Here is a 17,589-nt window from a genome sequence, read left to right on the forward strand (position 1 = left end):
TTAAACCACAGTTCTCCTATTTCCCTTAGGTCAACGTGAACCTAAAGATGATTAGGTTTACTCCCTTCTATTCTCTACCAACTCTTTACCTCAGAAACACTTCAGGTGATTAATTTAAGCCAAATGATTCAATAAAGACCATTGCTAAAGGCACTTATAGAAATGATAAAAATACAAGGACATCTTTCCTCTTCTTACTAAATAAAGTTTTCTTAAAATACCTTATACCCTGGACCTCCCGGTGGCCCCATGGTTAAGACTCCATGCTTCCACCTCAAGGGGCACAGGTTTGATCCCTGATTAGGAAACAAAAACCCCAAATGCCATGAGGTAAGGCCAAAAATATATATTTTTAAAGTACTTTAAAAAAATACCTTACACACTGAAAACTCCAGTGCTAGATTTTTTTTTTCCCCCTTTCAAAAAAAGAGCTCAAGGTTGATTTATTACACCAAAGTGAATGGACTTTTTTCACTCTGGATTTTAAGCCCAAATGTAAACTCAATTGGATCACAGAACAAGCAATTCACAGAAGTGCCACGAAGAGCTCTGGTAGTCCAATTCCACGACCCTTCTTCCCACACTCTTCCCAAATCTGGGCTCTTTCGAAAAATAATTTTTCAGGGCAAAGTTTACCACTTTCCTACACTTTCTGAAGAGAAATTTTACCTTTTTAAGAAGAGAACAAATCTGTTGTCGCACTCCTGGAGACTGACTGTTAAGATTGTATGTGATAAAGAACTGGATCCACTGCATTTCTTCTGTGGAAACAATTTCTGTGCTTCGATTACTTTCACAAAGCAAGCCTAATGTATCAATCCGTACCTAAAATACACCAAAGAATAAGATGTTCATTTTTCAGTGATGTGTTAGTTGCTCAATATGTCCAACTGTATGCGACCCTATGCACTCTAGCCTGCCAGGCTCCTCTGCCCATGGACTTTTTCAGGCGAGAATAGTGGAGTGGGTAGCTATTTCCTTCTCCAGGGGATCTTCCCAACCCAGGGATCAAACCCAGGCCTCCTGCATTGCAGGCAGATTTTTTACCAAGACAAAAGCAAAGCCTAAACCACTTAACATGTTTAATTATCTACACAGATATCAAAGACAGAAAAGAAAGATAAATCTCAGTGTACATATATGTATTTCAGAAAAGTCCTATAATCCCAAAGATCCTGTGATTACTTCTTATAAAATTATTTCATTAAATGTACAAACTGAGTATTTACAAAAGTTAAAAATCTTGAAGATTCTTATTCCACAGTAATGTTTAACTACATTCCTTTTCCTCAGTGACCATTCTGCCCCAGCACCACATCACCTCACTCTCCAATTATTGCCATGAACTTCTCACTGGTCTCCTGGGTTCTTTTTGCTCCCACTCTGAAAATTCATCTCTGTTTCCATTCATGCCACTTTCCTGGCTGAAGGTGGAGTGACTCTGGCTCCCAGTTACCAACTGGATAAAACCTGAAGTCTTCAGCCTAGCACTGAATGCATCCATAAAATGGACAAAGGACTCCATTCTCGCCAAACAATGTCCTTAGTCACCCTCCAGTCCTTGTTTACTTGTGTCCTTCCAGTTTGAGTGGGCACGAGGGCTTCCCTGCCTCAAATCACTTTCCTACTCAACCATCACCTATACTCAGACGAATCTCTTCTAAGCTTTCCAAGTTCTTATGCATAAAGATATACTTGTGCTATCTTTTAAAAGACTTTCCAGTTGTCTTATGAAGGTTTTCTTATTCCCTAAACTAAACTTTAAGTAGCCCAAGTGCAATGTCTACACGCTTCACATCCTTCTTATGGAGCCTTAAAACAGAATCAGAGATGTACTGCATACTATTAATAAATGAATAAATGAATCAGGGATCTACTGCATGTATGAATTCCCAATTACATTGTTCACTTACTTGGCAGTGCTGATGAATTAAGCCTTGCTTTATTCTTTCACTGGACACAAGGTCCCTCCAGGCATCAGTTGCAGACTGAAGATGTCCATGAGCTCGAGCTGTTCTTAGACAAGCCATCAAAGCTCCCAGAGCCCCTCTGCTGTCATAAGATCCTAAGGATGGAAAAGATTACTGTTGTCTCAAAAACACAGCAACAAAGACCACCACTGTGCTATTAACAACTTCAACAATTCCCGTTTCCCATTAACATTGTTATTTCACGAAGTAAAAATTGTATTTTTAGCTAAACTCTAACATGAATTAATGTTCCTATTATAAAATCATTATTTAAAAGGATTTAATAGGTCTTATGTCAATGATTTCTGTAAACTGAATCCACTTACTGTTAACTTTAAGAAATCATAATTTTTGGCTGATCTTTTTACCTTTTCCTTGACAGTTAGAAAATAAACCAGGAAAAAAAAAATCAGGTTTAATTTAATCAGAAATATTTAAAACAATAAAAATAACTAAAATGATTTTCAGCCAAAAATAAGAAAAACACTTCTGTGGCTAAATACCATTATTTCTCTAAAAACAAACACCGAACCTATCTGCATATCTTGGAGTTACTGTGTCTTCTTAGTAAAGAAGATAAAAGAGGATCACAAAGACCCTGATGCTTTCAGAGGCCAGGACAGCAGCTGTTACTAACAGGACAGGGAGCTCTGGGCTCACAGGAGACCTTGATTTAATATAAAGACTGTCTAGCTTCAGAACAGACTCACGGATCCTCAGCTTTAGATGGCTTCTCAAAAATGCAAGAGGGATTATTGTTAAAGATTATAAATAATGGCTCATTTCTATGTACAGGAATCAAATCTTCCAGCTAGCTCATGGTTATTCTTTGAAGGATTGAAAGAATAACTTAAATTTTATTTGGAAATAACCTTAAAATGTGATGGAGGGTACCTATTCCCACTGCATTAAATAGAATATAATAAATGTAAGCTTTACATGATGAATCAGGATCATTGTTTTATACATTAATTACTATATTATGCTTTAATGCAGTGATTTCTTCAAAGTTACTGAATTCCAATGGGATGTTTATACTTACTCTCAACAGCCAGAGAGAGTTTTTTCCTGAGGTCATGCTTCTAAATTTTTCTCTCTTTCCTAGAGACAAGTACTTACTACTACTAATTTACCTGTCTTTAACCTTGCCTACCAGAGAAGGCAATGGCACCCCACTCCAGTACCCTTGTCTGGAAAATCCCATGGACGGAGGAGCCTGGTAGGCTGCAGTCCATGGGGTCGCTAAGAGTCGGACATGACTGAGCGACTTCACTTTCTCTTTTCACTTTCATGCATTGGAGAAGGAAATGGCAACCCACTCCAGTGTTCTTGCCTGGAGAATCCCGTCTCCAGGATTCATAGACGTGGCTGCCGTCCATGGGGTCGCACAGAGTCGGACACCACTGAAGTGACTTAGCAGCAGCAGCAGCAACCTTGCCTACATCAATTTGTAATTACTATCTCAACCACCTGAATAAGTAAATTATATAAAACACACAAACATCTACTCCAGGCTGACAACCAAATAATAAAAACTTGGTAAAATGAATTAAAACCTAGTAATAAAGGAAAACTCATAATCATAACTGCAATCAATCTTTAGCTTACAGAAATGACTTTAGCCCAAAAACCTATTTGGCTGGATATAGAAACATTCATTTCAATACAAAATTTCTATCTTTAATATCCTCCTTTACTATTTATAGACATGGTAATATTAAAATTTGAATATGGCCAACATCTCAGGTAGGTACCTCTATTTAAGCAGCTTAACTAGAAATTACTAAAACAAAAAAATTCATTTTCTTACCTGTTTTAGCATCAGCAGAAGTCTGAAGAATCTTTACCATATAGCTTAAGCTCTCAGGGTTGCAGTTCAGTAATTTTGGCAAGTAATAATCAATCACATAAGATTTCTGATCCAGATGTCCTTCACACAGTACACAAAGAAGAGGAGAAACCCAAGTCTCGTGCCACTTGTCAATCCAAGTGTTGTCGACAGCCTGGGATTTCAAACGACTCTTATGATTTTTAAACATGGTTTCCAAGAGGTCACTTGCATAAGGCACCAGAGACTGGTCCCCCATCACCTCTAAGATTTGTGACGGAATGGTTTTAGCTAATGCCAAAATATGGTCAATTCCTATGAAGCCTACTAAACAACCAAGGCATGTGTACTTTCCTTTACTATGCCATTCCAATCGCAGAAGACTCTCGGTCAGTTCAAAAATGAAACGATCAGCAGACAAATCTGAACCTGACTCTTCTACAGTGAGCTGGTGCATTTGGAGAATATTTCTGAATATGATTTGGGTTTGGTGTCTCAAGGCATCCAGTGGATGTTCCCAGTGGGTATAGACATAGTCTAAAAGCCTCCTAACCACATCTGCATTCCCATTCAGGTTGTCCTTTAGGCTTGGGGAACTTGAGTCAAGGACTTGTATAGCTGAATTAGTCCAAGATGCCAAAATCCTAGACAGAAACATTTCCAGGGTTGACTCCTTGATCCTGAAGAAAAATGAGGCACGTTAGTATAAACTGACAAATAAAAGGAGTCTAATTTTATAATCATTTAGACCTTAAAAATATAAAGAATGATCATAAAATTATCATTATATTTACAACAAAAATACAACACAGCCAAAACAAATCTCAAATCTTTCCATTTTGTAAAAGTTAATCCAAAAAAGCACCCAAGGAAATGTGGTTCATTATTTTAACTGTGGTGATGGTTTCACAGGTGTTTAAAAATGTACTCAGGGGCCAGGGAGGGGGAATATTAGAGTGAATCAGCTTTCTCTGGGGAGAAATGAAATTATTCTAAAGTTGATTATGGTGAGAGTTGTACAACCCTATAAATATACTGAAGAAAAATAACTGTAATTGCACAATTTAAGTAGGTGAATTGTATGGAATGTAAATTATACCTCAATAAAGCTGTTTAATGACTTTAAAATGTACATAACTTACATTTAAAAAAAAAACACAAAATACAATCCAATGAAGTCAGAGACCTCATTACAGTTCTGGCCTGGGTGCTTGTAGGTAATATGCTGTTAGGTAAGCATTTACTTTGCTAAGCTTCATTTTACCCATTCAATAGATTGGGTTTCCTATCCTATCTATCAGACATGTGAGGATCACACTGAACTACCTATGTTGATGTTATTCATAAACTCAAAAGCTTTATCCATACACAAATATTTATGGTTTTTAAAAATGCTTACATAGGAGACTGAATGCTAAAATTAATTTGACAAATTGTCACAAGTTAACCTGCACTAAAATTTCTCTCTCTCTGTGCCATCATCCCATCTTCTGTTCTACTTTCACACTCACTTCATTCTCTACACATATCTCCCTTTTAATTTACGATTACCCTGACCACTTTTCACTGAATTACTAAGCAAGCTAACTTAACTGCCATCTTATAAATGTCTGACAAGCAAAGCAAAATATGAGACGAAACTCACTGTGAACTCAAGGTGAACAAAACACGCACAGTATTCAGGAGCAGGGCCTCCCCACTGGGGCCCATCCTCCCCTCCTGCCAGTCCAACATAGTGAGTGTCCCCTGACACAGGAAGAGGAGAGCTGACGGGGGGACATCAGCACAACAAAGGCTCTTGCAGCAGCTCAAAAGCCACTCGGGGGCACTGGTGGGGTCCACGGAACGGAGAAGCACGCTGCTTATCTGCAAAAATACAACAGAGCTGATACACATAAAGCCTCTAAAACTTTCCAGAGATACTTCAAAATATAAATGCAAAATGCTCTCTCCCCTGAAACATCCTAGGAAAAACAGCTGAACCTAAACGCAAAAAGCCACAAGAGTTAAAATTATTATATCAAAAGGAAAAAAACTGAATCTAAGTATATGAACCCTTTTGCTGGTCTGAATGTACTGGGCGAGCACAACACATTGCCCCCTGCAGGTGGATAAGCGTACTAACTAATGCTTTTTTTAGAGGTGGTTTGAGAAATTCGAATTTTTAAACTTTATTCTACTTTGTGTGAGCTCATAAAACAGTACACATCTATTTTGCATCAAGTAATTTTGCTCTTAGTAAAGAACTAAAATAAGTTTCCTCAATAAGAAAAAAATACTGCTAGTACTAAATCCAAGAATTATGGCCCAAATTATGAACTTACACTTTCCATATAATCAAATTCACTGAACAACTAACTGATTCTAGTGCAATATCTGGGTTAGTCTTAAGGAAAATAACATATTTACCAAAAAGTTATTACCAAATATACCTATACATCAATCTCTGCATAATTTTTTTTTTCAGTTCCACCAGTTTATTGCTACCAACCCATGTTCCTCCACCCTCCTCATGCATGAGTACTCAGTCATGTAACCCCATGGACTGCAGCCCACCAGGCTCCTCTGTCCATGGACTTTTTCAGGCAAGAATACTGGAGTGGGTTGCCATTTCCTTCTCCATCTGTATAAGTTTAATGTTATAAATATCTTTTATGATACTGAAAGATGGAACTGAAAACAATGCTAGAAAAAAACAAGGATATACACCCAAAAATGTTGACAATGATTATCTTCATGAGATGGATTTACATGTGACTATTATTGCCTTCTTTCTGCTTTATCCAAATTTTTGAAACTGTCACTTATTTTCTTTATTATTTATGTGGCTGTGTTGGGTCTTAGTTGCACCATGTAGGATCTTTTGCTGAGGCTCATGGGCTCTCTAGTTATGGCATGGAGGCTCAGTAGTTGCAGTGTGTGGGCTTGGCTGCTCCTTGGCATGTGGGATCTTTAGTTCCCCAATCAGGGATTGAACCTATGTCCCCTGTATTGCAAAGTGGACTCTGAACCACTGGACTGCCAGGGAAGTCCCAAGACTGTCACTCATTATAAGAGAAAAGGGTAATCAGAAAGACTATGAAAAAAAATGTTTTAATTCACTCTTTATAACTATTTTTAAAACATGTTTAACTATCAACAAAGTACAATCCTAAAAAGGACATGTACTTACCAAATCAGGAATCTTTTCAGGTGGATGAAACATAGCCTTAATAAAAAGAATAACAGCTAATCCAGATGTACTCTGAATTGTCTGTAAGAGACCATCTATTTGCAAAAAAGCAGAAAGCATGTATTAAATGATGATAGACACTGTGGTATAATAGAAAGAGCACATGCTGTGGGGCCAGAGAGTACTGGGTGAATTTCTAGCTTGACCACTTACTAGGTGATTAAGACTAGATTAAGTTATTTCACTTCCCAGGGATTCAGTTTTCTCTTCTGTAAATTGAGGAAAAAATAACTCTATCTGACACAATTGTTGTAAGGTTGAAATAGATAATGAACATAAAGGCTTCTATGCTCAGCACACAAATACTCAATCCAAACATCCATTGTCTCTTCCTCTCCATCTACTGCCTCCCAGCACATGCCTCAGCAGTACCTCCTGGCCCCTCTCTTCTACTGCTGTGTATGCATCTCAACTCCCATGTACATTACTTTTTCTGAAAGTGATCTCAGGGCTTGTGTAAAGAGCCTACATCAGTACTAATTACAAACTCTGCTCTCACTGGCACTGTACCCAATGTAACCAAACAGTGCTGGTGTACTTCTTTTCATTATCTATTAGCCTCTGGTTTGTAAGAAAGTATACAAAATAATATAGTGGATTATTCAACATGGGGTAAGAATTACGAATAGCTACTATAAACGATCTTCCAAAAATTTATTCTGCCCTTCATCCCACAGTTGTTAACTATGACTTTGATTGGGACATCCATGTGCCCAGGCAAAGACAGGCTACCTGTTTCCTCAATCTTCCTTACAACTGAAGGTACCAGAGGACAATTTAGGCCAATGGAATATAAGTAGAAATCTTTCGGCTATTTTTTTTCTTTCAGATTAAAGGTAAAGATGTAACTGGTCCTCTTTCCTACCCTGAATACAGACAAGAGGTCTGGAGGCAGAGTAGTCATACAGTAACCATGAAACAGCAAACACGTGCACGAAAGCAACATACTGAAGACGGCAAAGCAGAAAGGCAGAAATGCTTCATCCATTTAAAAAAATGTGATATGTCCTTTAATCTACAGGTGCCCCCTTCGCCTTTTTCTTCTTGTTATAATTTCTACTGAAGAACTCTGGCCTCTTAACCTGTACTGCTGGCTGCTGCTGCTGCTGCTTCTAAGTCGCTTCAGTCGTGTCCGACTCTGTGCGACCCCAGAGATGGCAGCCCACCAGGCTCTTCTGTCCCTGGGATTCTCCAGGCAAGAACACTGGAGTGGGTTGCCATTTCCTTCTCCAATGCATGAGAGTGAAAAGTGAAAGTGAAGTCGCTCAGTCATGTCTGACTCTTCACGATCCCATGGACTGCAGCCCACCAGGCTCCTCCGTCCATGGGATTTTCCAGGCAAGAGTACTAGAGTGGGTTGCCATTGCCTTCTCCGTTTAACCTGTACAGTTTTCCACAATCTGGATGTTTATTTACCCCTAGCACAATTCAACACATTCTTCTGTCCTCTGTAATTCCTGCAAACTGGCAGGTGACTGAGAGATGGAACAATCTCAAGTTCAATCCCTTTGGGAAAAACTGCAAGTGATAAAATCAAGACCACAAAGCAATAGGCACGTGTTATCTGGTTGTCTCTTTCTGTAATGTTAACAGCCGTTGATGCTTAATGCCCATCTCAACTCACTGGGAGTTACAGAAGGGTGATATTCTAATTCTATCATTTCAGCTTCTTGGTTGAAATACTTTAAAAAAAAAAAAAAGACATTTTCTCTCATTAATCACTTGGTTTCCTGGTGGTACAGATCATATGGACAGAATCAACATGAGACAGAAGGAGGAAGAATGACCCCACAGTGACCACGGGCATGATTTGAAGGAAGCACCTGCTGCTAAGGAAAAATGTATGGGTTACACTAAACTTTCCAGATCTTACCTTCAAATTTGGAAATTTCTCAAGAATTTTCTTTCACTTTTTAAAGCCTGTGGCTTTTCAACACTAAGGTTGTTACGTTTTCTGCTTTGTATGCAATACACACACACACATACACAGACACACACACATTTAGAAAAGTCCTGAAGTGTTATCCCGATAAGTTGAACTGGTATCTTTGAAAGAAAAAGTATTAAAACCTTATAATCCAGGATCTTTCCGCACTTTGAGGGGCTGAGGGAAAGGAAGTTCTATTATCACAGCTAAGTATTGAATATCTCATACTATTAGAAGTGAAAACAGATTAACACTCAATTATAATCATCACTGTATGTTTCATACTTACCATCACTTAAAAAGTTGGTAAACATACTCAGCAGTCCACACATACTTTGCCAGGTAGGAGAATTCTTCAAATGAAGTCTCTGGAAACCCTGTACTTTCTGTACTAACATCACCGAAACTCTAATGCTCACCAACAAGTCATTCATCAACTGCGTTTGAACAATATGATTTCCAGCCAATTTTCTACAACAAAAAAAAGACATTATTACAAAAGAAAAGTCAAAATGTCACCTCTTTTCTCATCAAAATAATTCCTCATCAAACAGCCAAAATCAATTTTAGATTATAATCAACATCTATGCCTCTTTTTTCCATTCCCAGAAATATTCAATTATGTAGACATTTATTGCAAACTTTTGACACTCTTTTAACTTAGCTCAAAACTTTCCCTTTTTCTCTTCTAATGGCTAACTTCATTTCTTGTTTTTAAGAGTAAAAATAACAAATCAAGAATAAATGACACAATTTTAAAATCTGAACACTCCCTAACTTTACAATTTCCTTGACCTAACTTCCAAAATGCTCTTAGATTTTCTATTTCACTTTTTTCATGCTTCTGAGACAACATGGCTAATTCATCCTCTTCTCCCTGATGTCCTTACATTAGATTTCACCACAACTCAGTCCTTACCTCTTCTGTCTATCTAACTCACTCCCTTGATGCTGAGTTCATTTAGCTCATAAGCTTTAAATTATAATCTATATGCTGACAATTCCCCAGTTTTCATCTCCAGCCCAGACCTCTCTTCCTAATTCCAGACTTGTATGTACAACTTTGTATTCAATATCTTCACCTGGATGTCTGACACACTTATCTGCAACTCCATACTCGCTCCACCTGCTAGAATCTCTATCCTACAGAAAATGCAATTATCCTTGATTCCTTTCCCACTCATCCTATCTGTAAGAAAATCCTGTGGTTCTACCTTCAAAACATATCCATTATCAGACCACCTCCACTGCTACTCCCAGGCACTCTCATCTCTCCCTCACTGTTACTGCCAGAGTCTGAACTAGTCTCCCAGCTTCTATGCCTGCCACTCGCAGTCTGTTCTCAACATAGCAGAATGCAAGAGTGATATAAAAAGAAAAATCAGGGGAAACGGTTTGGGGGTTCCTCAAATAGTTACACATAGAATATTTATATGATCCAGCAATTCTACTCCTAAGTATACACCAAGAGCACTGAAAGTAGAGACTCAAACTGTTATTTATATATCAATGTTTACAACAGCATTATTCACATTAGCCAAAAGATAGAAACAACCCAAATGTTTATCAACAAGCAAGTGCAAAAACAAAATATGGTCTATGCATACAATGGAATATGATTTCACCATAAAAAGGAGTGAAATTCTGAAACAAATTACAACAAAGATTAACCTTTAAAACATTATAAGTAAGTCAGACAAAAAAGACAAATACTGTATCCTACTTATTTGAGGTACCCAGAATTCAAAGAGACAGAAAGTAGAATAGAGGCTACCAGGGGTTTGGGGAAGAGATAAAAAGACAGTGAATTTTCTTTTGGATACATTGAATCTGAGGCACCTGTAAAACATGCAAGTTGAGATGTCCAGAAGACAACCACTAAAGTAGTCTACCACTTCGAGAAGAGATCTAACTTGGAGTGATAAATCTGGGCATCCTAAATATAGCAATGTAGGTGACACCAAAGAAGTGGACAATACTAAGCAGTCAAAACAAACAGAATGGAAAGACAGAACCCACACCGAAGAGATGAGCAGAGAAAGAGAAGCCTAAAGGGGACAAGAAGGAGCTCCAGGTAAGGCAAAAGAGATCTTGGGTTAAACATGGCACACAGGTGTTACTTTTACTATCCCCTCAGAGGCTCCCTAAACCACAGCCAAGGGATTTACAACATTAAAAGACATAAATACACAAGGGCAACAAACAGACAAGACAATACTAAAATTTAAGTAGCAGATGGATGAGTGATAACTGACTTAACAGGATCAAGAATGATTCTGAATCCTAAGTCAGAGAACACACCCAGAGCAACCTGATTTGCAGCCCCTAAAGGCTAAAAAATTGTTGCCACCAGGTGCTCCTTGACATGAAGGAAAATGTAGGGATGAAAACAGGAAGAGTGGTTACAAGTCTGCCGAAGAAGAATGCCAGCTCTGGGCCATCCCTCCCAGCTAGCAAACATTCCTTGGTTTTACCTCTAGGGACGATAAAACAGCAAGTGACTGGACAGGAAGAGAACACACAAAGTTAAGGCAACGATACCATATTGCAAGCAGGAGAATTAGGAAAATATCTGCACAATAAATGCTAAATGTCAAGATCTCAGCTTTATTCCCTCACTCAGCAACCAGAATATTAAGTCAATGGTTTGAAAGGTTCTTCCTTGGCAAATCCACTACCCATGCAAAAAGACCTAAAGATACTGACATCAAGGGTTCCCCAAAGAAACAGTCCAGCTAGACCAGACTTCAATAAAGCCTACAATCAACCCCATCCATACCTGTGTGTGTGCTTAGTCATTCAGTCATGTCCAACTCTTTGCAACCCCATGGATTGCAGCCCACCAGGTTCCTCTGTCCATGGGGTTCTCCAAGAAAGAATACTGGAGTGGGTTGCCATGCCCTCCTCCAGGGTATTTTCCCAACCCAGGGATCAAACCCAGATCTCCTGCACTGCAGGTGGATTCTTTACTGTCTGAGCCCCAGGGAAGCCCCCATCCATATGTAGAGATTCAAGTAAGTCTCAGTGCCCCAGTCTTAAATGGGTACTCAGACAAGGATTACCAGACTTCCAAGGAAAGCTTCTGGCAACAAACATAATGACCAAAAGCAGCAAACAAAAAGGCAGCTTGAAAGAAACTGAGACCTATGTAAAGATATGAAAACTTTAAAAAAGAAAACTCTATTAATATTCTCAGAGAGATAACAGAGCATATGTCATCTATGAAATAACAACAGGATGCTATGAAAAAGAAACAGTAAAGAAAAGAACTCTTCCCTTTCTCATTTATTCTCATAACTTATTTGATTTTTTTTAATTAAATATCAAATCTCAAAAAATAAATTTAAATAATTACATCTAATATTAATGGAGAGGGATGGAAAGAAGTACACCCTGGACCCTTCTTAAAAATTTCCTTGTACAAAGACAAGGCGTGTGTGCATGCTAAGTCGCATCAGTCATGTCTGACTCTTTGTGACCCCATGGACTATAGCCCACCAGGGTCCTCTGTCCATGGAATTCTCCAGGCAAGATTACTGGAGTGGGTTGCCACGCCCTCCTTCGGGGGGGTTTCCCGACCCAAGGATAGAACCCGTGTCTCCTGCGGCTCCCACACTGCAAGCAGACTCTTTACCACTCAGCCACCAGGGAAGCCCGCACAAAGATAAAGTACCACTGCAAATGTGCATACCACATGCACAGGCATGAAGACATGTAACACTTGCCTGTTTTCTTCTGAGATTTCAATTAAACTCTTCTGCAGGAAATGAAGCACTGAAACAAAAAGGGCATAAGAAAAAATCAGAGTTTAAAACTGTGGACTCTGACTTCAGCACAAGAAAATATTTAAAATCACTGCTACCTAAAACGATATCATAAAAGTAGAAATTTAAAAGGAAGGAGCATAATATACCTTCATCATCTGTAGTAATCCACCCACCGCCAAGAAACTTAAAAGAATCAGTTACAAAACAACTTATACAAGCAGTCACCTCTCAGAATAAAATAAAATAGAACTTACCATTTTCAAGAAGATTATTAACACTTGATCTACCTGTGGGGAAAAAATTAACACTGGTAAGGAGTTTCAGAACTAAAATTAACACCATTCAAAACACTGATGGAATGACAGATGTTAGCCAGAAAAAGTACCAGAAAAAAGCTAGCTTACCCAAGTCGAAGTTTTCCATACAGCAAGATATATTGTCAATAACTTTTCTGTAAGAGTACAGATCAGTACTCGTATTCAACTCTTCCTGAAGACGAGAAGTAAAACTTTGTGTAGCCTCAATTAGAAAAAATTCAGGTAGGCCATTTAGTGAGCTAGAAAAAGAACCAAATATTAAAAATTTGACCACCTTAGAGTATGTTCAAGGAAATGTTGGGGGGGAAGAGAATATTACAAATGAAGAAATACTGAACTATACCTTCAAAATACAGTCAGAGAATAACTTCACCATCATTGGAACTACCCAATGATAACCGCTATCATTGGAACTCCTTGGTCTATCATCTCTCCTCTGGTCTTCCTGTTTCCAACCTGCTTCGCTCCCTTTCCAAGGACTAACCTCAACAGAGCAGCCAGATTGATATTACTAAAACATCATTTATTCCTCTGCCTAAAACCACCCAACAATGTCCTTCTCAGTCAACGCAGCAGCCAAAGTGCTTACGATGACTTATGAGACTTTACACAATATGGCCCCCCCATCATCTCTCTGGTTCATCTTGATCCTTGTTCACTTAGCTTTAGCTACACAGCCTTTCTCCATTCCAACAACATGCCAAAGTCTTTGTACTTGTTATTTCCTCCACCTGGAATTCTCTTCTCTCAAATATCCCAAAGATTATTCCCCATTCATCATTTCCTCATCCCTTTCAGGTCAATCTCAAAGATCACCCAATCAATGACACTAAACAAAGATATCTGAAAAGACTACTATATTTTACACTGTAGCCCTCACCCCCATCCTTGGGACTCCCTTTCCTACTTCTCTGCTTTGTTTCTTTATCCATAGCACTCATTCCCTCCTATATATTTTGCTAATTTTTCTATCTCCTGTCTTCCTCTTAGAAATAACCTCCATTCTGTTTCATTCACTATGTCCCCAATGCCTAGAAGAACACTTGACACATAGTAGATAATCAGTAAAAATCTATTGAATGGGTAAATTAAATATAATGCCAATTTTACCACAGTTTATCTAAATTAACATTTTTTTTAAGAAATTGACTCAACAATTCTAAAGTTTTTCTGGAAGGAAAAAATATTGAAAAATAGGAATATTGAGGAGTACAATTTAGCAATACCTATCAAAAATTTTGATAGGCATAAGTCTGGTCAAGTAATTTCACTTCTAGGAATTCATTTCAGAGAAATACACATATATAATTATATACACAAGAATATCACTGTAGCATTATTGGAATAATGAAAACTTGAAAGCAATCTATCAATGGAGAAGAGATATGTAATATGGCACATATGAATTTCAGTGCATCCATATTATGGAGTATCTATAGCTGTTAGAAAGAATGAGGACTTTTGGTGGAAATGTAAAATAGTGGAGTCATATGGAAAATTGCTTGCAAGTTCCTTGGGAAATTAAAAATAGAGTTACCATATTCAGCAATCCCACTTCTGCATATATATCCAAAAGAACTGGAAGCAGGATCGCTAAGAGATATTTGCACACCTGTGTCCAAAAAGCAGCACTACTCACAACAGTCAAGAGGAAGAAGCAACCCAAATCTCTATCAGCAGGAATGGATGGACAATGTGCTATGTAAATACAACAGAGTATTAATCAGCCTTAAAAGGAAGGAACGCGGTCATGTGTTACAACACGGATGAATCTTGAGGACATTAAGTTAGTCACAGAGAGATAAGTTCAAATATTCCACTTATACAGGGTACTAAAGTAATCAAAACCATTGAAACAGAAAGAATAATGGTGGTTGCCAGGGACGAGGGGGAGAAGGAAATAAGGAGTTCTTGTTTAGCGAGTACAGTTTCAGTTTTATAAGGTGAAAAAATTCTAGAGATCCACAGCATAATAATGTGAATACACTTAACACTACTGAACTGAACACTCAAAAATGGTTAGGATGGTAAATTTTATGTTATGTGGGGGATTTTTAACTACGACTAAAAAAAAAGTAAAGACTATACTGACATGAAAATATTTCTAAGACATTCTTTAGTAAAGAATAACCTACGAAGAAGTACCCAGAGTATAATCCCATTTATGTAAAAGCATGCATACACTAAATCCAGGGACAAGATCTACAAAGAAACACCAAAATGTTAAGTAATAACCTTTACTAAGAAAAAAGAGAGGCCAGAAATAGTGCAATGGAAAGCTCACTTTTTATTTTGTGTACTTCTATACAGCTTTAAGTTTTTACACTAAGCATATATTTCTATATTACCTATGTAATTAAAAACGTTTAAACAAAAACAGATAGGACAGAGAGGAAAAAAACAGTAAGGTGACAGGTTTAAATTTAACCAATAATCACATTACATGTAAATGTACTAAACCAGGAGTCTGCAAACTATAGCCTACAGCCTATTTTTTTAAGGTCTGTGACCTAAGAAGCCTTTTACATTTTTAAAGAATTATGATAAATGAATAAACAAAACAAAACAAAGACAAAATTGTATGAATGAAATTGCTAAGTGATATATTTCATTTCAGTTTTACCAAAGAGGGAACCTTAAATACTAGTTACTTTCGGTCAAACTGAACATTTACAATGCCTAACTTTGCTTTCTTTTTTTTTCTTACCTTGCCAAGACTTTCTTCAAGGGATTCTTTAGATTCAAAGAAAGATAAATGCCTGCTAAAATATCCAAACAACTTCGAATAGTGGGATCACATGTGCCATTTTTATTTGCCTTCTCCAGTAAGGGCACAATCTATAATCCAAAAAATTCAAAGTTATAGTAATTTTTTTCTAATATCAAGTATAGAAAAGTAACATGGATTCAAATACTTTAAGTCTCAATTTTAATGTGTAATATTTTCCACACTACACTGTTTTAAACACCTATTTCAATATTTATTAACTTTTTTAAACCATGCCCCCAACACTCACTTTACCCTCCAGACCCACCTTCACTGAAAATTACTGACTTGTTAATGGCTTAAGGTACAGGAATTCTGTAGCATTACTGAAAACCAATGATACATTTAACTACTTTCCAAAAAATACTATGCAGGTTCAAATGATAAATCCTAATATCAAAGGTAAGGACAATTTTTACATTTTGCGTTAACTTTTTAATGTATCTGCTAAAAAGTTTTGAAGATCCAGATAGATAAAAATATTTTTCTAATTTATCTCTACCAAAAAAGAATGCACTATTATCTCATAAGGACTTCCCTGGTGGCTCAGATGGTAAAGCGTCTGCCTACAATGCGGGAGACCTGGGTTCAATCCCTGGGTTGGGAAGATCTCCTGCAGAAGGAAATGGCAACCCACTCCAGTACTCTTGCCTGGAAAATTCCATGGACAGAGGAGTCTGGTAGGCTACAATCCACGGGGTCGCAAAGAGTTGGACACGACTGAGCGACTTCAATGTCAATGTCAATTATCTCATTATCCTACCTATATACAATTCCAACAGTGGTAAAGCCTCAATATGGCTTACATTGCCACTTTGAATTTAAAAAATCATAAAATGAATAGAAAAAAAAATTTCTATTCTTTAATGATACCTCAGTATTAAATAATTAGGAGCCTGGAGAAGGAAATAGCAACCAAATCCAGTATTGTTGTCTGGGAAATCCCATGGACAGAAGAGCCTGGCAGGTTACAGTCTATGCGGTACCTAAGAGTCCACAGGACTTAGCGACTAAACAGCAACACATATTATATATAAGGATGATTCACTCTGCTGAACAGTAGAAACTAACAAACATTGTGGAGCATAAATATACTCCAAATGTAAAAAAATAATTAGGAGCCAAAAATTATCAGTTAATTTTAGGACTTCCTTGGTGGCTCAGTTAACTTTAGAAGTCCATAATAGCATGATAACCTACAAGATGCATCCATGAACATCAGATCAGCCTTACCTGTTTAACATAACGGATCTGTGACACTCCATCAGTGAGTTGTACACAATGCAACAGCAAAGAAGCTAGATTTTTCCCTTCCACATCAGCCAAGGCTATATAAAACAAAACAAAACAAAAATTTCTTCAATGCTTTCACAATATATAGATATGAGTTTATCTTTGTTATGTGTTCTATAAAATTTAAATATTTATAAACAAACAAAACCCAGGAGAACTTAGACTGAAGACAGATGTTTAAGAAAACCATTTTATATCCAAAACTGAATGTAAAGAACATGCAATGATTAAATTCCAAGAGTCTGAACATTCTGTGATATGGAGTCCCAGAGATAAATCAACCATTTGCAACCTCGAAAAGAGATAAACAAGTCAGAAATCACTTACATTTCAAAGTTTCAAGGTCCCGATGACAAACGGTCAATGAAGTAACCTGTGTTTCTTTCTTCTTCTTTACACCCATTTTAAATAGAATCAACAGTAGTCACTACAAGAAAGAAGAGTTTTAAGACACTGCTTAAGGACTTCCCTGGTGGTCCAGTGGCTAA

At 37.5% G+C, this 17,589-nt stretch overlaps 1 protein-coding gene across 6 annotated transcripts in view; it reads right to left on the reverse strand.

The window, feature by feature from the left end:
- THADA (THADA armadillo repeat containing) overlaps positions 1 to 17,589 on the reverse strand; it is a 334,534-nt gene that overhangs the window by 312,518 nt on the left and 4,427 nt on the right. For 3 of the 6 annotated variants that reach the window (XM_055539939.1, XM_055539940.1, XM_055539944.1), the window contains exons 2-14: positions 17,429 to 17,528; positions 17,042 to 17,136; positions 15,749 to 15,879; positions 13,129 to 13,280; positions 12,979 to 13,011; positions 12,683 to 12,731; positions 9,247 to 9,428; positions 6,971 to 7,065; positions 5,444 to 5,664; positions 3,781 to 4,478; positions 1,914 to 2,065; positions 670 to 825; positions 222 to 296 (exon numbers count right to left, since the gene is read on the reverse strand). In XM_055539939.1, the coding sequence (XP_055395914.1) occupies positions 222 to 296; positions 670 to 825; positions 1,914 to 2,065; positions 3,781 to 4,478; positions 5,444 to 5,664; positions 6,971 to 7,065; positions 9,247 to 9,428; positions 12,683 to 12,731; positions 12,979 to 13,011; positions 13,129 to 13,280; positions 15,749 to 15,879; positions 17,042 to 17,136; positions 17,429 to 17,504 (2,115 nt within the window). In that variant the 5' untranslated portion in view covers positions 17,505 to 17,528. The remainder of the gene's footprint in view (positions 1 to 221; positions 297 to 669; positions 826 to 1,913; positions 2,066 to 3,780; positions 4,479 to 5,443; positions 5,665 to 6,970; positions 7,066 to 9,246; positions 9,429 to 12,682; positions 12,732 to 12,978; positions 13,012 to 13,128; positions 13,281 to 15,748; positions 15,880 to 17,041; positions 17,137 to 17,428; positions 17,529 to 17,589) is intronic. The other 3 variants (XM_055539943.1, XM_055539942.1, XM_055539941.1) reach the window with 1 other exon arrangement.

The sequence above is a fragment of the Bubalus kerabau genome, chromosome 11 (assembly GCF_029407905.1).
Source record: "Bubalus kerabau isolate K-KA32 ecotype Philippines breed swamp buffalo chromosome 11, PCC_UOA_SB_1v2, whole genome shotgun sequence".
Lineage (NCBI taxonomy): Eukaryota > Metazoa > Chordata > Mammalia > Artiodactyla > Bovidae > Bubalus > Bubalus kerabau.